At 42.5% G+C, this 25,116-nt stretch overlaps 2 protein-coding genes across 5 annotated transcripts in view; one reads left to right on the plus strand and one right to left on the minus strand.

Moving 5' to 3' along the window:
* Positions 1 to 5,524: 5,524 nt before the first annotated feature.
* On the minus strand, positions 5,525 to 22,142 carry GEMIN2 (gem nuclear organelle associated protein 2). Its single transcript, XM_084792734.1, has 10 exons — positions 21,883 to 22,142; positions 21,439 to 21,523; positions 18,879 to 18,968; positions 18,596 to 18,655; positions 14,674 to 14,787; positions 12,954 to 12,998; positions 11,592 to 11,660; positions 9,133 to 9,243; positions 7,195 to 7,253; positions 5,525 to 6,006 (listed from the first exon to the last, which is right to left on the minus strand). The coding sequence occupies exons 1-10, from the start codon at positions 22,017 to 22,019 to the stop codon at positions 5,967 to 5,969; spliced, it is 810 nt and encodes a 269-aa protein (XP_084648860.1). The 5' UTR covers positions 22,020 to 22,142; the 3' UTR covers positions 5,525 to 5,966.
* A 1,404-nt stretch (positions 22,143 to 23,546) lies between these two features.
* The window catches only part of SEC23A (SEC23 homolog A, COPII coat complex component), a 57,036-nt gene continuing 55,466 nt past the window's right edge, over positions 23,547 to 25,116 (plus strand). For 2 of the 4 annotated variants that reach the window (XM_084792731.1, XM_084792732.1), the window contains exon 1: positions 23,547 to 23,738. The gene's annotated coding sequence lies outside the window, so the exon portion shown is untranslated. The remainder of the gene's footprint in view (positions 23,739 to 25,116) is intronic. The other 2 variants (XM_084792730.1, XM_084792733.1) reach the window with 1 other exon arrangement.

The raw sequence follows: 25,116 nt of genomic DNA on the forward strand, positions 1-25,116 counted from the left end.
AAGTTTGAGGCTAATATTGGCTACATATCTTGCTGGCTAGATTCATGTCATCCTGACACAAACTATACTCACCAGAAAGGAGGAAACCTCAATAGGGAAAATGTCACCTAAGAATGGGCTGTAAACAGAGAAGCCTGTAACACATTTACTTAATTAGTGATCATGGGTGGGACACCCCTGAACTGGTGGCTCTGGGTTCTGTAAGAAAGGGCTCTGAGCAAGCCATTAAGCAGCACTCCTCCATGGCCTCTGTATCAGCTTCTGCCTGAGGTTTCTGCTCTGTTTGAGCTTCTCCTCTGATTTCCTTTGATGATGAACTGTGATGTGATATGGAAGCATAAGTTAATTAATCCTTTCCTCCTCAAGTTGCTTTTGGTCATGGTGTTTCACCAAAGCAATGGTAGCCTTAACTAAGATAGAAATTGGTACCAGGAGTGGGGTATTGCGGTGACAGTCCTGACAATGACATATTTGGGAGGGTTGTGTGTCACGACCCCTCCAGTGGAGTCTGTGTGACAAATGTTACTGCACAGCCCAAGGCGATGACCCCTGCCCAGGGAGAGCCTTCTGGAATGGGTCTGATGTTCCTGCCAGGAGTAATTGATTGCAGCCTTTTTTACTCATTGTGTTGGAATATTTGTCTTTGTTTTTTCTCCTAACCTACTCTCATATCAGAACTTTTCAAACATAACTATGTTGCTATGAAATGCCCTAATTTGGGACTGTAGCCAAGGGCCATTCAGGCCTGGAGTTTACCACCAAGTTCTGCTCCACTTGTTAAAGGAAACATGGCTAAGAATTAATCATCAGTTAATCATTTATATTATGACAGACAATAAAGTGTTTAAAAAAGCTCCAGATAGTGATGCTCAGATTTAAAAAAAAAAAAAACCTAAGAAAAAACTGTCTCGACACACGGATGTTTGGCATAATGAGAGAACATTGACCTTTGATAAGGAGGACTCATGCATACTGATACCAAGCTAATGACTTAAGAATGGTGACTTAAGATTGATGATAACATTATTATTTTACATCCTGTATTTTGAACTGTGTATGCCTGATTGCTTCACTGACTTCCTTGAATGAAAAAAATGTAACCACAAAAACGTTCATTTCAAAAAATATGTATAAAAATCTAGCCTGCTTGCCTACAAAATACACTCAAATCAAACTCCCTGTGTTTGACTCTGTCTGTCACTCACCTATCTTTGTCCACCAACACTTAAGAGAACTCCCGTTCCCAGGGACCTATACCTGACTGAGACACTCTGTGACAGTTGTGGAAGGACTTTGGAACTCTGGGGATAGAATTGAAAACTCAATGCTTGGCGAACTGTTTTGTAAGTGCTTGGAAGATAAGCATTTTGAGATAAATTTAAATGATGGAGACCTTGCTTATGAAGTTCCAGAAGGAACTGTGTAACCTTGGCTGTCCTAGACTCACTTTATAGACCAGGCTGGCCTTGAACTCACAGCGATCTACTTGCCTCTGCCTCCCGAGTGCTGAGATTAAAGGCTTGTGCCACTACGCCCGACTTCTAAAGTGAAACCTTTCGCTTTGCTGGAATACTTGATGCTGGTTAGCTAGAGCTGAGAAATTAGCAGTGATTAGGAAGAGACCAGCATTAGTGAAGTGAAACTGGAAAGTGTTTCATCAGTGAGCACACAGAAGCTATGTTCCTGAGGTGGCCAACATTGTACCTCACACTGGCAGCCAAATTTGGTAGTATAAGATCACCCAGATCACCTAGGTGATACTGTTTTTTCTTTTTTAAAGATTTCTTTATTAATTTTGTGTATCTGCATGTACACCTGCATGCCAGAAGAGGGCATCAGATCACACCATAGATGGTTGTGAGCTACCATGTGGTTGCTGGGAATTGAACTCAGGACCTCTGGAAGAGCAGACAGTGCTCTTAACCACTGAGCTGTCTCTCCAACCCATGATATTGATTTTGGATACAAGAAAGGAAAGGTTGTGGCTTAACAGTGATGCGTTTGTGTGTCAAGTTGACAAGAGAATAGTTGTACTGGCTAAAGGCACAGAGGGAAATCCTTTCTTCAAAAGCCAAAACATCACACACACACACACACACATTGGAAAAAATCATGTTTGATAGAAAGTTTCATGAAAATGCTTGAGGAAGGGACATATCATAAGGATTAGTGAATATCTGCAGTCATAAGGACATATACGCTGTGCTTGAACTCAGCAGTCCATTCTTCTTTTTTTTATTTTATTTTATCTTTTTACAAAGCTAAGCTAAGAAAGTAAGGATATAAAAAGTATGTACAAGGGTATTCACTAGCTGCTTAAGTATTTGGTGGCAGTTGATTAAATGATTATACAAAGAAACTGCAGATTTTTAAAAAGAAGATGAAATGGATTGAATGAATACATGTAAATTGGTATTGTAACAATGCAGGGCTGGAGAGATGGCTTATGGTGTATCTTAGTTTTTCCTATTGTGACAAAACAACATAACCATAGCAATTTATAAAAGAGAGCATTCGCCGGACGTGGTGGTGCACGCCTTTAATCTCAGCACTCGGGAGGTAGAGGCAGGAGGATCGCTCTGAGTTCGAGGCCAGCCTGGTCTACAAAGTGAGTCTAGGATAGCCAAGGCTACACAGAGAAACCCTGTCTCAACAATAACAACAACAACAAAAAAAAAAAAAAAAAAAAAGAAAGAAAGAAAAGAAAAAAAAGAAAGCATTCTATTGGTGTTATGCTTTCCGAGAGTTAGAGTTCGTGACGGTGGAGTTAAGGCATAGTAACAGGTGGCTGAAGCAGCCACTGACTGCTTACATCTCATGAGCAGGAGGTGAGAACAAACTGAGAATGCCTTTGAAACCTCAATGCCTGCCCCCAGGCAGTGACAGCTTTCCTCCAACAAGGCCACACCCCTAGCCCTTCTCAAACAGTCCCACTAACTGGGGACCAAGTACTCAATCATAGGAGCTCTTGGAGGCTACTCTTACTCATACCATAACAGCTTAACTCACTTCACCAAGCCTTGGGATCTAATCCTTGGCACTTACATGGTGGAGAGAATCAACTTCCATAAGTTGTTCTCTGACCTCCATACATATGTATAGACAGACAAGACACACACACACACACACACACACACACACACACACACACGTGTAACAAGTGTTACAGAATACTGCAGTATATAAGTATACATATGAATATTTAATATATCAATGCTCTAGGTATGAAAGTTACAATTAAATTGTAGAGTGTTCTCCAAAGCACTTAACACTTAGTCTTTCTATTTCCTGAGTGTCTCAGTCAGTGTTCTGTTGCTGCGATGACACACTATGATCACGGCACCATATAAAGGTAAGCATTTAATTGGGGCTGGCTTACAGTTTCTTACTAAAGACGTTTGGTACATTCTCATCAGGGCGGGAAGGAGCATTAACGCATGCGGGCACACACGGTGCTAGAGAGGGAGCTCAGAGTTCTACATCTGAATTCACAGGCAGCAGGGAGAGAGGAACCTCAAAGCCCACCCCTAGTGACACACATCCCCAGCAAGGCCACACTCACTCCATCACGTCCTGATGCTTCTCCCTAAGCATTCCTATGGCCTTTTTTTTTCTTTTGGTTTTTTGTGAGTTTCCCTGTCTAGCCTTGGCTGTCCTGGATACGCTTTGTAGAGCAGGCTGGCCTCAAACTCAGAGATACACCTGCCTCTGCCTCCCCAAGTGCTGGGATTACAGGCATGCACCACTAACCACAAACCACTACAGTGGGTTATTAATCACCTTGACAATAAATGCATTTCTGTTTTTCTGGGAAGCTGGGAGATAGGTGAAGGGTGGGGACAGTTCAAGAGTCCAGAGGAAACCAACTGTGTTACTGTACAAAGGCCTTGTGTTGAAAATATCCTTAAAAACATAAATAAATGGTCATTCACTTCTGTTCATAATCCTCTAGCTAAACTAGGTATGGTGGCTCCAAATTAAATCATTATAGAAATGGTTTCTCAATGCTGTTCACAATCTGTGGGACCATAATGGCCCAGAGTTACAGAGGAAAGGTTGAGGAAGCTTCAGCCGCCGCCTCCCCCCGCTCCATATCTCAAAACATGAAGACAGCAGGAGTTGGCTACCTCTTCCATCCCAACCTGGTGCCACAAAGCTGGCTCCTCCTCCATCAAGAATTTATTACCATTACAGTTATCAGGCTTTACTGTTTGACTTTATAAGGTGTTCCCTGGCTGGGGGCTGTGGCACACGCCTGTAATCCTAGCACTCTGGGAGACAGAGGCAGGTGGATCACTGCGAATTTGAGGCTATCCTGGTCTACAAAGTGAGTCCAGGATAACCAAGGCTACACAGAGAAACCCTGTCTCCAAAAACCAAACCAACCCAATGAAAGTGCTTCCTCCTCATCTCCTTAGCATTTGAATATGCAGATGAAGCACCACCCAACACCAGTAAGTCAAACCACAGCCACACAAATCTCACCCCAAAGACCCTGGCCACCTCCCCAAGGGCATTAATACCTTTCCCCTACCACCCACAATAAATCAAACTAGTTCTCCAAAGCTGTGTTCTTTACCTGCGCACTCACCTGCCCGCAGCTAAGCTTCCTCCTTCCTGTCCAGCTCAGGGAATGAGGCCTGCCTACCCTGAATCATCTGGCTACACTAGGTATGGTAGCTCACAGACTATTACAGTATTTGGGAAACTGAGGCATGGATTCACGAGTTTGAGGCTAGCTTGGGCTACAGAGGGAGTTCCAGGCCAGGCCAGGGAGTAACATTTTATCTTAGCAACAATAAATCCTTTACTTGGCTAGTAGAGATGGAACTGCATTAAGGTAATATTCTTACACTTCTTAGCCACAGCATAAGCAAAACTGCTTTTTAAATGTTTTCCACTCAGGGATTTTACTGTGAGTAGCATATATGACTTTATGTTCAGCTACTGGCTGTGGACATTGAAAGAAACAAAAGCACATAGTAACTGGCATTTCATCTATACTGTTTCATCAGATCTCAGCACATCCTCCTCTCCCAAACAAATCAGCAAAACAATGTGAGGCTTTAAGGCCACTTGTGGTACATGTTCTTGTTTTTAGATGTTCATTTAAAGATTGGCTTATTTTTAATGTATAGAGGTGTTTTGCCTTTATGTACACAACCTGCAGGCCAGCAGAGGGTGTCAGATGCTCTGGAACTGATGTCTTAGATGGTTGTCAGTTGTTATGCAGGTGCTGGGAACTGAACCCAAATCCTCTGCAACAGCAGGACGTGCTCTTAACTGCTACTCCATCTCTAGTCCCTTGTTTTTTTGAGGTAGAGTCTTATTATGTATCCCATACTGGCCTAGAACCATCGAATGCTTGGATTACATGTGTATACCATCATGTACAGCTTATAAGGACATCACTGAAAATTATTTGCTAGAAGTTTTGATAGTAATTAAACTAAAACTAATGAGTTTAAACACGAACATCTGATTAGTTTTGTTGAGTATGAACAGATCTGCCATTTCATCTGTATGAATTGCAACTCTAAGGAAATCCACATTTTTTATTTTGTTCAAGAGTCAAATGAAATTTGAGTAGCCAAAATACATTTCAACAAAAATATGTATGTAAACAAACAATGAAACAGCACCAGGGACCTATATAAAACTTCATCAGTTTTTATGCAAGCTGCTTAAGTAATAAGTCACACTTGATCTGTTTTCAATGCACACAACTGAAGAAAAGTTTTCCAACTGTTCATCAGATACTATTGGGCTTTTCTGCAGATATTTCAGACACTCAAACCAATCAAGTCTATATTTTAAATATCAACGTGAGCTGCAGATTAAGATGAAGCCCTTCAGATGATGCTGAAGAAGTAAGAGATGCTCTCTGTCCTCAGGTTGGCATTACGCTTCCTCAGACTTAGGCTGCCTTCACAGAACTATCTCCCATGCCCAGGACATAAGCTCTATCAAGATGGCTCATCAGCTAAATCCCGCTGGTCAAAATACCTAGAAAAAAGGGAATTGGGAATTCAGTGTATGCATACAAATCAGGTACATCACTGCCTGTAGCAGGAAGAGAGCACAACTCAATAAAGACAATAAAGTGCAGCACATCTACCCATGCGAAACCACCCACTCAATTAAAAAAGGGGGGGGGGCACTGAGTTCTTCAGTAAAGCTGCCTAGGTTTGGACCTTATCTCTATCATACACTACCCCTGTGATATTAAAAAAGTAGGAGTTACTTTCTGCCACAGTTTATCTTATCTTTAAACTGATGGTATAGGCTTAAAAGAGCTCTGATTATGATATACCAAGAAAGCTGCTTGGTATAAAGTACCTAGTAAAATTAAAATTAAGTACAATAAACAACATAGTTATTATAGATCAGTATGTGTGTTATTTTCTTTGGGTATCTTTTTAAAAATATATTTTATTAATTTATTCATATTACATCTCAGTTGTTAGTCTATCCCTTGTATCCCATTCCTCCCTCCCTATTTTCCCCTTACTCCCCTCCCCTATGACTGTTCCTGAGGGGGACTTCCTCCCCCTGAATATGCTCATAGGGTATCAAGTCTCTTCTTGGTAACCTGCTATCCTTCTTCTGAGTGCCACCAGGCCTCCTTATCCAGGGGACGTGGTCAAATATGGGGCACCAGAGTTCGTGTGAAAGTCAGTCCCCAGTCTCTACTCAACAGTGGAGAATGTCCTGTCCATTGGCTAGATCTGGGTAGGGGTTTGAAGTTTACTGCACGTATTGTCCTTGGCTGGTACCATAGTTTGAGCAGGATCCCTCAAAAGGTATCTTGTTTGGGGGCAGGAAGAATGACTTCAGGGTATTTAGTTAAGCATATTATGCAGCTTTAGAAAGGCACTAGCAAAAACAAGACAATCAAGCAAACAAACAAAACCAAACCCCCAATAACAAATCACTGATCAATGAATAAAACCATGTCCACGAAGAGGCCTAAAATAAAAGCAGCCTTTTGTTTAGGTTTAGAATATAGTTTCAAATAAACTCAGGTGGGATCCTGACACAAAGAATGGTGATACAGCTCAGCTGGTAGACCCTTTGCATGGCATGTACAAACACTAGATAAAAATATACAGCTACTGAGGATAAACAAAGCATTAAACATGGTCTACCTTCTACTCATAACAAACAAGCAGGAAGTCAGGTTTCCTAATTTACCTGCTAACTAAGCAGATGAGCAAATTTAAAGCAGGAACTCTTTCATCGTCTTTACTGCCCTGAAAAACAGAAAAAGAGCAGTCTTTTCCTCTACACGGTTTTCATAGTAAATTTCCTTTTAAGATGAAAAATGTGAAACTTTTATCAGATGACAGTCATCATCACATCGGAACAGCCCACCAAGATGCTGGTGTTTTGACTCATGTCTTAGATACCAGAGACTGAGGGACAGAGGCAGGTGGATCTCTGTAAGTTTGAGCCTTATCCCCAAAATGAGCAGACACACACACAAAAAAACCCTCAGGTATTCCCTGAAAACACTGGACATTTACTTATTTAAGTAGGAGACAAGGTTTCACTTTTTACTCTGGTGGCCTTTAGCTCCCTATGTAGACTGGACTGACCTAACAGAGATCTGCCTGCTTGGCCTCCTGCGTGCTGGGGTGAAAGGCATGTGCCACCACACCTGGTCTTTTCTTTATAAAATTAAAATATAAATACTTTATTTTCCATGTTCCTGAATGTCTTCCTTCCAATCCTTTCCATGTCATCCAATCTAGCCCTCTCTCAAATTCATGTCCTCTTTTTCTTTAATTGTTGTTTTACACCCCTGCTCCCACTGCCCCCAAATATATAATCTCCTTAGTTCATATACTGTTACTTGTATGCACATGATTTCAGGGCTGACCACTTGGTGTTGGGTAACCAATTTGGGGGACTCTTGCTACCAGCATTTATTAGTTACTTATAAGAGGCCCCTAGTTTTATTCTGAGGCAAGGTTTCAAACAGCCCAGCCGGGCCTCAAAATTCCTATGCAGTCCCCAGGCTGTCCTTGATGCTCCTGCCTCTGCCTCCCCAGTGCTGACAGACTTGGGCTCCCACACTTGAAATATGCTGTGTTTAGAACCCCGGGCTTCGTGCATGCCAGGTGAGTACTGTAATCAGCAGGCTTCAGCCCTAGTTACGAGCTGTTATTTGTAAGTTACATTTCTATTTAGTAGTATGTGTGTTACTTCACAAGGGATCAAATTCAGGTCATCAGCCCAAGATCATTATTTAAAGATGCTGTTCAGAAGGACTGATAATTTTTGCTGTTTACAAGGGTTTTAGTTTTATGGGTTCTACAACACAAGGCCATATAAAGTGAGTGTGACACTTCCCCTCTTGAACTTCAGGCAGGGACTGCTCTTGACATACCCCCACTAGGTGATCCTCCCTACTACTCTATGCTGTGGTTGGAAGGTAGAACAGACGGGTAGGGCCTTTGAGCTTGGACTTTGTGCTCCCCAAACTGAACTAAAATCAGTGTCTTTGCAGGCTGGGCAGAGGGCTTGCCCAGCCCACCGAGGTCCTGATCCAGCCAACTCCCTCATGCTTATGAACAGCAGCGCCAGGGAGTCTGTGGCAGCACCACAGACTAAGACAAAGATGGACGACATAAGCATCAGAACTAATGACTGGGATCTAGTCATGTTACATCTTGTCTGGAACGTCAGTTTACTAGAGGGGAAAAATTTCATTGATCTACACCTCCCCCCATTTTATTATTATTATTTTTTGAGATAGGGACTTACTATGTAGCTGTGGCTAGCCTTACAGAGATGCCTCTGCCTTCAAATTGCTGGAATTAAAGGCGCATGCCACATGCTTGGCCTCCCTCCACCTTCTTTAGAGAGTGTCTGTTATACAGCCCAGGCTGGACTTGAACTGTAATACTCTCTTTTCTACCTCGTAAGAGCTGGGATTATAGTCATTTGTCATCATTTCTGGTTTTATGTTATTTAATGTACTATACTTGAGACTTTTTTGTTTCTGTGGCTTCTTTAATCCCAACTAATAACACATTCCGCATTTTTCTAATTTCACATATCACTGGAAGCTTCTTTCCATCATCTATAGAGTAGAGTTAGAATCTGAAATAGTACAGTGTAACTCACCACCAGGAGCCTCACTTCAGAGCATCTTCTGGCAAGCTGTCGAATTAGTGAGTGAGCCTCAGGTAATAAAGGCTTTTCAAGACAAGCCAACAAAGCATAAAACCATCTTCCCTAAGTAAAAATTTAAGAAGTAATAAGTAGACAAATAATGACACACCCATTTAACTTACTTTTCTAAATGCCCAGAGCTGTCACCTGCTTACATGTTATGAACAAATCAAGGGATGCTGGAGGGGCAAATGCTAGTTCTTCTTTCTCCTCACCACAGACCTAGGCTACCAGATACTTCAAAATAGTTCCTGATTCCCAGCGAACTCATTTCTTTTTTTGGTTCTTCGAGACAGGCTTTCTCTGTGTAACAGCCCTGGCTGTCCTGGACTTGCTTTGTAGACCAGGCTGGCCTTGAACTCACAGAGATCCTCCTGCCTCTGTCCTGAGTGCTGGGATTAAAGGTGTGCGCTACCATGCCCTGGCTTGTGAACTCATTTCTGATATTTGCACTACAGTTGAGCCCCACTCCCTACCCCTCTGTTTTGAGACAAGGTCTCACTGTGTAGCCCTTGCTGGCCTGGAACTCACAGAAATCTACTTGTTTCTTCCTCATGAATGGCAAGACTAAGGGGGTGTACAGCATGCCTTGTCCTAAGGTTCTCAATTGTATGCAAAGGTCTTTTTTTTTTAGGGGCAAGGCAAAATTATGTTTCTCTGGCTGGCCTCCAGCTCAGAGATGTTTGTCTCTGGTTCTAGAGTACTGTGAGTAAAGGTCTATCAAGGGCATAAACAAAACTCTTAACTGCTAGGTTTGATGGGCCTATAGTGCTAGGCACTTGGGAGGTTGAGACAGGAGGATTAAGTTCAAGGCCAACCTGACCAACGTTATGAGACTGTCTCAAAATGAACAGTACAATGAGGGTTGAGGGTACAGCTCACTGTAAAGCACTTGCCTAGCATGTAGAAGGCTGAGGCCCAATCCTCAGTACTTAAAACAAAATCTTAAGATGTATATAAAACTGGTGTTCTTCATAGACAACAAAATAGCAGTCGGGCTTTCTCCACCCAACGCTCACGACATTGGCAGTTGTGCTTCACTGCTCCCATCTCACAGCCAGGCAGCCTGGGAACCAGGACCCTAACGCTGTGAGCCCAAATGAAAATCCCTTGCCTTAGGGGGAAAAAAAAGCCACACTGCTTTGGGGACTCATGTAGCTATATTCTTGAAATGATATTTTGATAATAAACAAAGGTAATAACAGTTTACATAGAAAAAACATTGAGAACATTAAGGAAATAGAAAAAAAAATCTTTAGTCTTGTCATCCAGATAAAATTTTAGATTTTTGAAATGTCTGATATTCAGGCTATTATAATACATAGAATGATTAAAACTATGTGAAAGACGGGTCTGATCCTAGAAATTAGTAGTAGTGATTTTAATGTATATTATCTCATCAAAGATATATTGTTACAAATTGTTTTTTATTGAGATAGGGCCTTCTCTGTAGTCCAGGCTGGCCTTGAACTCTGGTGATCTGCCTGCCTCTGCCTACCCAATAAATAGTAAGATATAGGTATGTGCTACTACGCCTAACTGAAGATTTAAAAGAGTGACTTGGAGAAGATCACACCCAGGTTCCTGGTGTGCCTTAATTTTCTTTAGAGTTTTCCCCTCTTAATCCCTGCTTTTTAATTTGTTGTTGTTGTTTTTCAAGACAGGGTTTCTCTGTGTAGTCTTGGCTGCCTTGGACTCACTTTGTAGACCAGGCTGGCCTCGAACTCACAGTGATCTGCCTGCCTCTGCCTCCGAGTGCTGGGATTAAAGGCATGCATCATCACACCCGGCTTTAATCTCTGTGCTTAAACTTTGTATTAAAATATCTTTATTAAAGTCCAACTCTACTTCATTAAAAAAAAAAAAAGGCTTATAAGATGAAAAAGGCCCAAGTGTAGATCTAGTGTTAACGTATTGAGTTCTACCTTTGAAGGACTGTGTGATTGTAAAGTCTACTAACCCCACTTGTGTTTTAACTTTATTACCTGCAGAATGGGGCTGGCAGCTCACAAACTCTTAAAGAGCTAATGAAGAATTGTATAAAATGGCCTTAGAATAATGCATGCAATGTAGTGCTTTCTACTATTGTTCAAAATTTGTTTTGACTTTTGAGACAAGGCCTTATTCCGTAGCCTAGGATGACCTACATGTCACTACGTAGCTAATGCTGCTCCCCAACTCTTAAATTGGCCTCCCAAGTACTGCAATTTATAGGTAGGTGCCACTGTACTCCCAATCTCTATGACTTCGCAATAAGGAAAATATAATGATTTATCTTCTGGTATAAGGTATTTATAAACAAGATCTGGATATAGGCATACACATATATAAGTATAAAAAGTGCAGTCACACTTCAGTATAAGTAAACATAGCTTTGCCTGTATAAAGAAAAGAAAAAGATGCAATACTACCAATTCTGGAGTAAAATCTCTTTCTCCAAACCAATTACTCAGATATTCCAAGACACTAGTAACTGTTGCCTAAAAAGAGAGAGAGAGAGAGAGAGGGAAGAAACAGTGACATCAGAGATAAAAGACTAACAAGTTCAACATGAGTTCTACTAATTGTGGTTAGAAGCAGCTCTGAGGGCTAAAATGACTGTGCTTAATGAGTAATTTCATTAGATGGCTCACACCTAGCAACTGGCTTTTTGTTTTGTTTCTTTTTTTTGGTTTTTGTAGACAGGGTATCTCTGTGTAGCCTTGGCTATTCTGGACTCACTTTGTAGACCAGGCTGGCCTCCAACTCACAACGATCCGCCTGCCTCTGCCTCCGTTTCTGGACACAGGGTTTCACTCTGTAGCTCTGGCCAGCCTGGATTCACAATGTGGAATAGGCTGGCCTTGAACTTGTGGCCATCCTCCTGCCTCTGCCCTGAGTTCTACCTCTCATAAGCATGAGATCATATGCCTGGCTAGAAAGTCTTTTAAGAGCAATATTTTTATACTCTCAAGTATCAACTTAGGCTTTAAACCTCAGGCTTAAAAACTAGTTTGTAACTAATGAAAAATTTCAAATATTCCCACAAAAAGAACCTTCAGTTTACTTACCAACTCAAAGTAAGTTGAAAACCAAATCTAAAGAGAAACAAACTTAGCTAGAAAAGAATGTTTTAAAGCTATACAGATGAAATTATCAGTACTTGAGAATATTACTTAAACATTAACTGGGTACTATAATGGACTAGCTATAATGACCAGCTTCTTTCCTTCCTGAGTCAGCCTCTCTCTACAGATCCCTGCTGTCCTGAAGCTTGATACGTAGAGCAGGATGACTCCAAACTCGCAGAGACCCACTTGCCTCTGCTGCTTGAGTGCTGGAATTAAAGACATGTGCTGCCTGGCTTCATTTGCTTGACAATAAAAAGTCTCTATTCCTAAAAGACCAAAGAATGAAATCCCATTTGTTTTTCCCTTTTGGTCCAAATTATTTCAATCTTCATGGACTATGCTGAGGCGGGCCCTTTACAATTAGTGTCTTGCCTTAAGTATTACATTTTGGACGCACTTATTATTTATAACTGAAATGAACGCAATGAGTATGTTAGCACCATGTCAGGAACACAAGCTCCACCTGTCATCGGTCCTTCTACTTGATGACATTGCTCAGCTTAAAACACAGTCATTAACATTAGTTTCCCACACGGAGAAGTAATCATATTCACTGTAGGGCCTAGGACAAGGCCCTGCATACTGGACATACTGAGTAAATAGATTCAAACCCTTTCATATACACTGCAAGCAAAAGACTATGTATTATATGATGACATTTACCTGATTCATTCTGCTTACAATACTAAGCAAGGGAGGGAAACCAATCTGAAAGGAAAGAAGAGAGACTGAGAGTGACTGGATGATAACACAAGTACGGCTTGTTGTTGTCATTTACCTCTGCTACTTCAAACTGGTACATTTCTTGCTCAACAAGAGGAAATTCCAAGGGCTGGGGTCTAACTCTGTGATAGAGCACTTGGTGAGCACAGAGTGAAAGACACTGGACTTAAATCTCAGGACTGTAGGGGAAAGGAAAAACAAACAAACACACGAGAAAAGAAAAAGTGGCTGGAGAGATGGCTCAGTGGTTAAGAGCATTGGCTGCTCTTCCAGAGGTCCTGAGTTCAATTCCCAGCAACCACATGGTAGCACACACCCATCTATAATGGGACATGATGACCTCGTCTGCATGTATGTATACATGCAGATAAAAGGACTCATGTACATAAAATAAATAAACTTAAAAAAAATTCCTGGGAGCTGAAGAGATGGCTCAGCAGATAAGAGTATTGACTGTTCTTCCAGAGGTCCTGAGCTCAATTTCCAGCTACCTCATGGTGGCTCACAATCATCTATACTGGAATTTGATGCCCTCTTCTGGCATGCTGGTACATAAAAATAAATAAATAGAAAAGAAAAAAAATCCTAATTGGTCCAGGTACGCTGGTATACACCTTTACTTCCCACTCAGGAGACAGAGGCAGGAGGATCTCTGTGGGTTTGAGGACATTCTGGCTCCAGGCCAGCCAGGGATACACAGCGAGTTCCCCCATCCCCCATCTGGAAAAAAACAATAAGCCAACAAAACACAAAACAAAATCAAGAGTTTTCTAATTATTGTTGCCCTTTGTTTCTTACTGTTTTCAACTTAGTATTTAATCTATACCCAACCATTAAAAACAAACAAAACCACCAAAACCCCAGCAACTCTTGAGCCGGTCACATCTATACTCTAGGGTGTGTATTGTATTTCTGAGTGCTTCTTTCTCCACCAGCCTTTGTGCTTTGAATTCATATTAAACTATCTGTGTTAATCCCCAACTCTGCTTCACAAAAACCCAAATCAAGTCAAACAAAACACAGCAAGCCCTGAACCCTAGGTAGACAGGACAACATGTACTCGCAGTCCTAGCTACACAAATGATTCAGGCATGAAGAAGGCGATGTCAAGGCCAGCCTCGGCAATCAGGCCCTGTCCCAAAATAAAACAAACAAAAACTCAATAATAGAATATCTTTTAACTCATAAAATTATTATATAACTAACACACACAAGAGAAACGAGCCTAGTAAATTATTTTAGAAATTGGACTGACACTTTCTAAGTTTAAACAGCCCACGAACTAAGAGAGAGGCTGGTAAGTAACCATTTTCTACATACAATCAGACAGTAGTAATCTTTGCCAGCCACATACTGTCTTAGGTCATACGGGAGGGTTTGTTTTTTCTTTTTATTTTCCTTTTTTCTTTTTTTTGAGACAGGTTTTTCTGCTTAGACCAGACTGTTTTAAAACTCAGAGATCTACCTGCCCCCACCTCCCAAGAGCTGGGATTCAACTTTGTTTTTAACAACCAATGAAAAAAGAGCAAGTGACTCTTAGATAAGAGGTGTAAAAAAACAAGTCTGAAGAATTTGTTCTGAATGTAGTGGAAGCTGTGAAGGATAAACCGAATATACTAATCAATGTGACACTTCTGCATTTATCTCTATCATTACCTACTTGTACATAATCAATCCCAGGACTTTCATTTGCAGATGGTCCAATAGTCCCTTCAGTGCACAGCCTTTCACCCAGACAAAATTTTTTCCAGCCTTCTTCATCTTCAGATTTTGGCTGAAAGAAAGAAAATTAACTCATTTCTATTTATTTATGCTTAAAGATGTCACTGAAAGGTACTTCAAATCCAAGAAGTAAACAAGTACAAATTTTGGCTTTTGCCCCCCTTTTCTTTCTTTTTGTTTTTTGAGACAGGGTTTCTCTTATAGTCCTGGACTTGCTTTGTATATTAGGCTGGCCTCAACTCAGAGATCTGCCTGCCTCTGCCTCCCTGAGTGCTAAGATTAAAGGAGTGTTGCCACCTAACCCGGCTTTGGATTATTTTCTTTAAAAAAAAGTGAAGGTTCCCTATATCCTGCCTACCTCAACACAAAGACATGGTAGTTAAGAACATAATTGTGAAGCCAGGCAGTGGTGGCGCGCACGCCTTTAATCCCAGCACTCGGGAGGCAGAGGCAGGCGGATCGCTGTGAGTTCAAGGCCAGCCTGGCCTACAAAGTTAGTCCAGGACAGGCAAGGCTACACAGAGAAACCCTGTCTCGAAAAACCAAAAAAAAAAAAAAAAAAAAAAAAAAAAAAAGAACATAATTGTGTATGCACTCCAAATTCCTACACTGGGGCCCTAACTGCCAGAACTGTAGGCTGTGACTGCCTTTGGAGACATGACCTCTAAAACTGTAAGAGTGGACCCTAATCAAACTTGATGGCCTGTTTTCCAAAATCAGAAACCATTTCCATTATTCAGCTGCATGTGTACACATCCGAGAACAAGCTGAGGCAGTCGGCTCTCTCCTTCCACTACATGGGACATGAAGGTCAAACTCAGGTCACCAGGCTTGCAGGCAATGACCTGTGAAGCAGGAAGTATGTTCCCTGCATGACATGGTTATCCTATCAAGAAATCCCAATAAGCCCCTTTTTAGTATTTTTAGATACTGAAAATGTACTTATATTCTAAAAATAGAAACAATCTAGAAGAATCCTTAAAAGCCTGTAGAGGGTACACAATTATAGAGGAATGTTAATTCAGAACAAGACTGTTCGGGCAAGAGATCACATCCAAAGTCCTTTTAGGTATGTGTGATCCACCTGGGATACAATCACCCAGGAGAGAGGCAAACAGATCTGAGTTCAAGGACAGCCCACGATAGAGCAAGTATCAATAAAGAAAAGCATAGGTCCAGGCGTGATGATACGTGCCTTTAATCCTAAACAAAGGTAAAGTTAGTTTGTGGAAGCATCCATGTTTGAAAGTGATGTCTAATTGAGTATCAGAAAAAGGTGACAAATTAGAGAAGATATGACAGACTAGGATACGCCCAACTCTTACAAATAGAGAGGAACGGGAAGCTACTTAAGAGGCAGTTTATACCAGGACAGGAATAGAGAGATGGGTTGCAGAGAGAGAACTCAGGTGAGACTGGAACGAGCCAGAAACGGAGAGGAAGTGAGAAGATTAGAGCAGACTGCTGAGTTAGTCTGAGGCCAAGCAGAGCAGACAGACTAAATAAATCAGCTGGGAGAAGAGTTTGAGCCAGAACAGCTGTGTTGAACCATGCAGTCCAGAGCTCAGAAAGAACAAGTAAGGGTGACCTTATTAAGCAGGTCTCAGAGACTGAAAGCATTCTAGGCCTTGGTTAGATTGTACGAAGGCTAGAGGCTTTCAGGACTATGCCTAGGTTAGCAGAAGGAGGCAGTAAACCTCCCAGACAACAACTGAGCCAAGAGAATAAAAGTTGCTTTTATACATAATCACCTTTTGTCAACCTAAATGAAAAACATAGAGAGATGCCCACATGGCTACATTCAAAGCTTTCAATACCAACATTCAGGAGGTAGAGGCTTGAGAATTTCAAATTTAAGGCTAGGATGAGCTACATAGTATATCTTGTTTTAAGAAACCAAGGGCCAAGCTGGGCGTGGTGGTGCATGCCTATAATCCCAGCACTTGGGAGGCAGAGGCAGGTGGATTACTGTCCAGCCTGGTCTACAAAGTGAGTCCAGGACAGCCAAAGCCACACAGAGAAACCCTGTCTCAAAAAACCAAAAGTAACCAAGGGCCACCAGGTGTGGTGAAGAACACCTTTAATCCTTTAATCTCAGCACTTGGGAGCCAGAGGCAGGTGGATATCTTGTGAATTCGAGGCTAGCCAGGGATTATTACACAAAAAACCCAAAACCAAGCTAAACCAAAAGTCTCAAGGACCAGGGGTAAGAACTACATAGCATGTGAGGCCCTGAGCCCAGTCTCTAGCACTGCACGGACAACCAAACCAAACCAAACCAAACCACTTCACAGAGATTACACAAAATACATACACTCTAGGAAACTATAAGAGTACTTAAAGACACTGACCAGAGCAAACATTTTGAAAAGGTCAGTCTGGGGTGAACAGATAGCAGCTGGGCAGATGTCCTTGTAGAAGTATTTTTCTTGGGTGGGGTCTCTATGTGCCTGTGTTTAATCCCAGAACTAGGGAAGCAGAGGCAGCTGAATTTCTGAATTTAAGGCCAGCATGGTCTATAGAACAAGTTCCAGGTTAGCCAGGGCTACACAGAGGAAAAAAAAAAAAAGCTATCAGCGCCCCCTGCGCCCCCTGCGGCACTTCTGTGGCTTTGCTTGTCTTTTGGAGACAAGATTAACCTATAGCCTAGACTAGCCTTTTTTTTTTTTTAAAGATTTATTTATTATTATGTATACAGCGTTCTATCTGCATGCACACCTGCAGGCCAGAAGAGAGCGTCAGATCACATTAGAGCTGGTTGTGAATCACCATGTGGTTGCTGAGGATTGAACTCATGACCTCTAGAAGAGCAGTCAGTGCTCTTAACAGTTGAGCCATCTCTCCAGCCCCTAGGCTGACCTTTAATTTACCATGTGGCTCATGCTGGCCTCAAATTCATGATCCTCCTTCCTGCTTCAGCCTCCCTAGGATTAGAGGAGAGTCCACTACTCCTGACTTAGAAGTGCTGCTGTGTAAGGTGGTAGTGGTCTTACTGTAAGATTGAAGTTTAACAATCTTTTATGGCAATTATTAGGCAACAATCCATGGCACCAGCCAAGGACAATACGTGCAATAAACTTCAAACCTCTATCCTGATCTAGCCAACGGACAGGACATTCTCCACAGTTGAGTGGAGAGTGGGGTCTGACTTTCACACGAACTCTGGTGCTCTATATTTGACCACGTCCCCTGGAGGGGGAGACCTGGTGGCGCTCAGAGGAAGGATAGCAGGCTACCAAGAAGAGACTTGATACCCTATGAGCATATACAGGGGGAGGAAGTCCCCCTCAGGAACAGTCATAGGGGAGGGGAGTAAGGGGAAAGTGGGAGGGAGGAACGGGAGGAAACAAGGGATGAGCTAACAACTGAGATGTAATATGAATAAATTAATAAAATATGAAAAAAAGAACAGTCCTAACTTCTCATCCTCACTTAATTATTTTGTTAAAATTGATACAACATTAATACTCTATTTTGATCCTGACAACTTTCACATACCCTAAATCTCTCAAGAAAAGGTGAACTAAAACAGTCACAGGCCAGGCTTGGTGGAGCATGCCTTTAATCCCAGCACTCCAGAGGTAGTAGCAGGCAGATCCCTGTGTCTGAGGCTAGCCTGGTTTGCATAATGAGTTTCATAGCAGCTGCACTACTATAGCGATACCCTAAAAACAAAACCAAACAAAACCCCAAGAGGACATAAACTGGTTCAGGCTACTACTTATAACAACTGATATACTTACATGAAGGATGTATATGAAGGAAAATAAAAATAATATGAACTAAGCAATTAATTCTTTAAAGACTAGAATATGGATTATTTTGCACAGGTGTATACAATGTACAAGAAACTCACATACCATTGTCACATTACTATCCAACTGCTGTGATTTCCAGTGATTTCTATGCTTGTTCACACTCTAAAGGAAGAAAAATTAATAATTGTCAGATGAAAAGTTAAAGATATGATTTTATACAAAATTGTAAACATGCCCACATTTAGAAAATACATACTAATATGTCTAATGAGTAGAATAATTTGGTAACTGATTCATAAATATTTGTGTATTTATAATTTTTCCAATTAGTCGAAGAACAGAAATACATCTGAAGGACGTTAACTTGATTAAAAGGGACACTTGCCTGCCGGACAGTTGAAAAATGTGCCACTTGTTGCTGCTGCCACTGAAGTGTTGGGGAATAACCTTCTGGGGCAGGCTGGCATCCTGAAAGCTGGAAATCAGTTCACAAATGTTAGTCAGTGTTAATGTTGTGACTAGAATCTTATGCCTCTGCAGAATAAGAGTAAATCCAAGATGAGGAGTAAATACATTTCAGGGAATAAGATTACATACATACATATATGTACCCTTTGTTAGAGCAGAAAGGCAGGCAGTTCTCTTTACAATCTATGAACTAGTTAATAAAAGAAACCCTTTGTCATTTTAGTAAGGAAAGTATGGACTTAACAGTCATGGGTGAAGCTTTCTATGAAATCTAAATGCTACGAACCTGAAGGATACCTTTCCCCCCTCCCTTTCAGACAAGGTGTCTCTGTTTAGCCTTGGCTGTCTGGAACCTAATCAGTAAAGCAGGCTGGCATCAAACTCAAGAGATATAGCTGCTGCTGCTTCCCCAGTGCTGGCTGAGATTAAAGGTGTGTGCCACCACCACCCGGCTGAAAGATATAACTTAATTTTCTTTTTCTTTTCTTTTTAAAAAATGATTTATTTATTATTTATAAAGTATTCAGCCTGTATGTGAGGCAGAAGGCCAGAAGAAGCACCAGATCACATTATAGATGGTTGTGAGCCACCATGTGGTTGCTGGGAATTGAACTCAGGTCCTCTGCAAGAGCAGCCAGTGCTCTTAGCCTCTGAGCCATCTCTGCAGCGCAATTTCATTTCTCTATAATAGTGAAGAGAAACAAAAAAGAGATATACCCTAAATAGAGACTTTTGGGACAGTCAAAATGTACCCAATAACTTAAAGGCACTTGATTTGAAATGGTTTATTTGTTTTATTTTACCTTTTGGGGGTGGGGGTGGGGATCGGCATGGTGATGGCATTGTAACCCCAGGGTTCTCAAACAATGTGGTCAAATACTCTACATGCCTAGCCTTACTTTTATTTTCCAAAACAGCCACAGTTAACAAATGATCAGTACTGCCTTCTAATAAAACTCAGTGAGGTAGATTTAAAAACAAACAAAAAACAATGAAACTATGTGCCACCAAGTAAAAACTTGTGAAGTCATATAAAACCGTATAGTGCCTCAATTAAAGTGTCTGAATTATAAGCGTTAAAGGAATTACTTCAAACATAAAAATATTATTAAGGGCTCCCCTCGGCAGCACATATACTAAAATTGGAACGATACAGAGAAGATCAGCATGGTCCCTGCGCAAGGATGGCACACAAATTTGTGAAGTGTTCTATACTTTTATTTGAATAATACATATTCTTAACGCACTCAAAAAATATTATTAAAAACCTTCAAAAACTAAACAAAAACCTGACCTCAGGTTAAATCCGACTTTCCTTGGGAGATTCCCGCGGCCCCTTCTCTTTTCTGAGATAGGGTTCCCTGGTGTGGCCTTGGCTGTCTTAGAAATCACTATGTAGACTTTGCAAGCCTTGAACTTGAATCTGCCAGCCTCTGCTTCACTGGTGTTGATATTAAAGCCATGTACTACCACAACTGGATAACTGAAAAGTTTTGTTCATTTTATGTGTACAAGTGTTTTGTCTGCATGTCTGTCTATGCATCATGTGCATGCCTGGTACCTGAGGAAGTGAAAAGAGGGCATCAGATCCACTGGAACTAGAGATGGGTATGAGCCGCTGTGTGGGTGCTGGGCACTGAACTTAAATACTCTGAAGGAACAGCTAGTGCCGAGCCATCTCTCCAGCTCTGTTGTTTTTATTTATTGGCTGATGATGTGATTATTTGCTTATCTTTTGTGTCCTTCAGGAGACTAATACTATACAAGCACAGTGAGCTTTCTCTCTCTCCTTTTTGAGTCTTATATATTCCAGGCTAGCCTGGAGCCTTTTTGGTAGTTGAGAATGACCTGGATTTCCCGACCATTGTCTCTACCTCTAAGCACTAGGATTAAAAGAGCACTTACCAACATGTCTGGTCTGTAGGGACCTTTTCTCTAGAACCCTCTGTTGTATTTTTTTGTGCCCAGCACAACCTAACTGCTTAATAAAAAGTGTGCCGGATAAGCAAATAAATGAAGACCAGAGTGTACCCAGAAAGGATGGAGAAGTGCTAAGGCATTTGTGTTTCCATCCTGAGAAGATGAAATCAGGTCAAATTGAGGAAGTGCACCATGTACCAGTTTGATATTAACTCTGAAGGTATAGCTAGAAAAATTTTCTTTAGGTACTTATAAAAGTCAGCATTAATAAGGAACTGAAGTACTTTTTTTTTTTGCCGGGGGGGGGGGGGGGGAGGGTATCTTTTAAATGACACACACACATTTTTGAGAGGGTCTTGTTGCAGGTTCGCCTGATACTCACTGTTTCCAGGCTGGCCTCCAAATCAAAATGCTCCTGAGTTAGCCTCCAACTGGTTACTGTATACACCATAACTGATATTCTTGTTATGAGAGGGAAAGCTTTACTCGTTTGTGTGTGTGTGTGTGTGTGTGTGTGTGTGTGGTTAGAACAGTCCCAGTTGGTTAGTAAAACTCACAGAAACATTCACACTTTGCTTCCTTTTCAACTTCTTTGGGTCAATTTGGGCTACCACAACATCTGGACACTGCGCCGCTTCGATCCTACAAGTAAACAATACATGTATGACATTTATTTTTGCGCTTTGCCCGCGTGTTGTACAGTAGACGCACTTTACTTCATTATAAAATGGGAAACAAAATTCGGACTCCCAATTAAAGAACTAAACGCCTGATTATCTGGATGAATAACAAGACATTTAAGAGCACACGTCTTGACATGCAACCCAACTCAAAGACACTTGCCAACGGTACGGTGTAATGAAATAAAGGGATCTTAAACTTCCCGGATCCCCCGATAGGAACCCAAACTCTAGCACACAGGGGGGTCAGGCGCGGCATCGGGGCTCTACCCAGGGGCACCCCAGACAAGCAGACCACTCGCACAGGCCAAAGCCACTCACTGCACCCTCCTCAGGTATTCCTGAGGCGTCCTGGGGGGAACCGAGGGGTCGAACCCTTCCGTCAGGTCACAGGGCTCCACAGGTAACAACCGTGGCATCAACTCTTCTACCGCAGACTCGGCGGGAACCCACGCCATGGTGTAAAACCCCGCCAATCCCTACGAGCGCCGGCGTCCCCGGAAGGCACGGCGCAGGCGCCTAAGCGACCTCCGGCGGCGCGCACTGGCCACGGGCTTTAAGGGGGCGGAGCCGCACCGCAGCAAACCTGCTGGTTGCATCAAGCTTATGGCTCCGGTGGTGGAATGAAGAGCGCGAGTGTAATTCCTGGCAGAAATGGTTCCTAAAGCGTTTCTAGTCCTTTTATTTTTATTACCTAACTCCATTTAATCTTCTAAAGCTTGGATAGAGGGCAGGGACTGAGGGTGAACTTTATAATCTTTAAGAATGTTTTCTAAATTAATGAACAATATTGCTCTAATGACCGTTTTTAGAGTCCTAAAGTCTTCAACCACTGGCAAATACATTCATCTAAATCTTACAACACTCTGAAGAGGGTGGTCTCTTTCGGGTTTCGCGCGGAAGAAAAATGACAGAGTGGATGGATGGAGAAATTATTATTTTAACCTTTCCGGATAGCATTATAGTATGTAGTTGAGGCTATTCTGGAACTCTTTTGGTTGCTCAAGTTGCCCTCAAATCCTCCGGCTTGAGCTTCTGAGTATTGGGATTATAGTGTAAATCAAATATCACACCTGGATAATTTCTAGGTTTTTGAGCGGTTTCTTCTGTAGCCCATAAGGGTCTAGGTTGGCAATGTAACTTAAGCTGGCTGCCTTTTTTTTTTTTTTTAACGTTGACTATTGGGATTGCAGGCAGGAGCCGCCACCACCAACCTAGCGAGATACTTAAAAGATTTAAAATTACTATTTTGCGTTCGCTTGTGTTTGGTTGCGTGCTTGTCATAGCAGGTGCGGAGGAGGTCAGAGTACGGCTTCTGGGAGTCGGTTCTCTCCTTCCGCAAGCTAGTTTACCGTCTGAGCCTTTTCCTCGGCTCTTGACACAGTGACGAAAACTCAAAATGAGAAGAACCCGAGTATCTATTGCTAGTGGAGACTTCAAATTTTGTTGGCCAGTGCTTTGTTGACTTTCTTCACTTGAACACACGGATAAAGTCTGTCAGGAAAAAAAAAACCTTCAAAAGCTTTTTACATCTACTAGAAAACAGAAAACAGATCATTCAAACAAAACGGTAGACGCAGAAGCTCCATCTGGTGGTTAACATAAATTTTTTTTCTTCTGGTTGCTAACAATGTCCCGGTCGGGTATTTTAGCCTTAATCCGAAGCCTTAACTCCTGACCCCCGTCGCTTCGCAGCAGTCCCAGTCTTCCATGTCCCTTCTTTTTTATTATCCCGGTTAAATCCCTCTCGCCACCCGCCCGCCCGTTGCCTCCTGCTCTTCCCGCCCCTTCCGGAATTGCCTCCGCCCTCTGCCTCTGCCTGGGGCGGGACTTCTCCCTCGCTCGACCCACCCTCTTCTTTATTACTCCCGTTTCATTCCTTTCGCCACTCACCACGCCCATTAACTCCTGCGCGGCCCGCCCCTTCCGGGGCTGTCCCCGCCTTCTGACGCCTGCTCGCCCCGCCCCTCCGGTGTTCGCACCTCCTCTCCTCCTCCCCTTTGACGTGGCAGAGGCGGCACCAGCCATGTTGTCCAGGCCGAGGCCCTCCCGGAGGCCGGGGGCGGGGCGGGGCCGCCCCTGATTGCGGTGCCACGGCTGCTCCAGGGCTGCAGAGGGAGATTGACTTTGCAAGGCGGAGGCTGCGTCCGGCGTGGAGCTCCCAGGAAGGTACTGGGGTAAGGGCTGGTGTCTCGGCCGCCTTCTGAGCTCCACCACCCGGGTGCGAAGCTGGCGCTGGGAGGCGGGCAGCGGGCCCAGCGTCTTAGGACGGTGTTGGCTCTGTCCTCGCTGTGCCCTAGCCTGATCGTCGTGGCGCGCCGGAGGCTGTGGCCCAGCGCCGGTGTCGCCGGGAGCGCCCTCATCTCCAGCCCTCCTGGATTAGGTGGAAGGGTGGGAGCGGGGTGGAGAACGGAGCTCTGAGCCTCTGGCCCTGCACCCACCCCTACCTACCGAATGACACGCGTTCCCATCCCTGCCCAGGGCCCCGGTGCCCTGGGGCCCTTGGGTCGGTTTCTTGACTGCTCAGGAGTGCCCTAGACTTTGAGCCCGGGTGACTGCATCACCCGTAATTTGGCCTTGGGCCTTATAAAGGTTAAGATGAAAAATACCTTGGGCCCTGATTACTAATGATTAGTTTTCAGGACCGAGCAATAGCGTGCACTCTGGCATTCATTCTGTCCGTACACCTTTATTTACTGTTTGTGGGAAAGGAAGGTAACTAAGAGTAGGAAATCCATAGGTAGACTGAGTGGAGATGTTTAATTCATCTTCACACCTAAACTTCTGTCAGGTTTTAACACAATCCCAGCCCAAGCCACGATTAAAGAAATTTACATATAAATGAATATTAAATCATCCTTCTTTCTAGTATCGTCAAAATTCCATCGTTTTCAGTTGTTTTATAGACTTATAGTATCATTGCCTGAAATTTCTCATGTAACTGATGTGAAAATTGAAGGCCAGAGAAGTTTATTGCCCAAGAGCATAACATTTGTTTCTCAGTCCATTTCATTGAAACATTTAAAACTGGGGCTGGGAAGATGGCTCAGAAGTTAAGAGCGCTGATTGCTCTTCGAGATGAATGCACACACAAACACACTCACGTGCGCACACACAGAGTGGATTACTACTGGCTTACAACCATTTTTAACACACATATAGTGGCTCATTACTGGCTTATAACCATCTATGACACACACACACACACACACACACACACACGCAGAGGCTCTCTACTGGCTTAAAATCATCTGTAACTCCATCTCTAGTGGGTCCATGCCCCCCTCTTCTGGCTTCCATAGCACTGCACACATGTTGTGTATGGACATGCATTCAGGCAAAACAACTATATACAAAAATGAAATAAAAATATATATAAAAGAAAATTTACAACTGAAGAGTAGAGAGGTACAATGGTAACAAATAAGTAAGGAACTTAAATTTATTTAGAGTTTGTATATTTTTCAAGTAGGAATGCATAAGCAGTTTAAAATTGGGATAGAGTAAAGTAGTTCGTAGGGAAAGCCTTTCAAGATAGTGTGGGAAAATATTTGC

The sequence above is a fragment of the Acomys minous genome, assembly GCF_964271855.1.
Source record: "Acomys minous genome assembly, chromosome: 8".
NCBI classification, from domain to species: Eukaryota; Metazoa; Chordata; class Mammalia; order Rodentia; family Muridae; genus Acomys; species Acomys minous.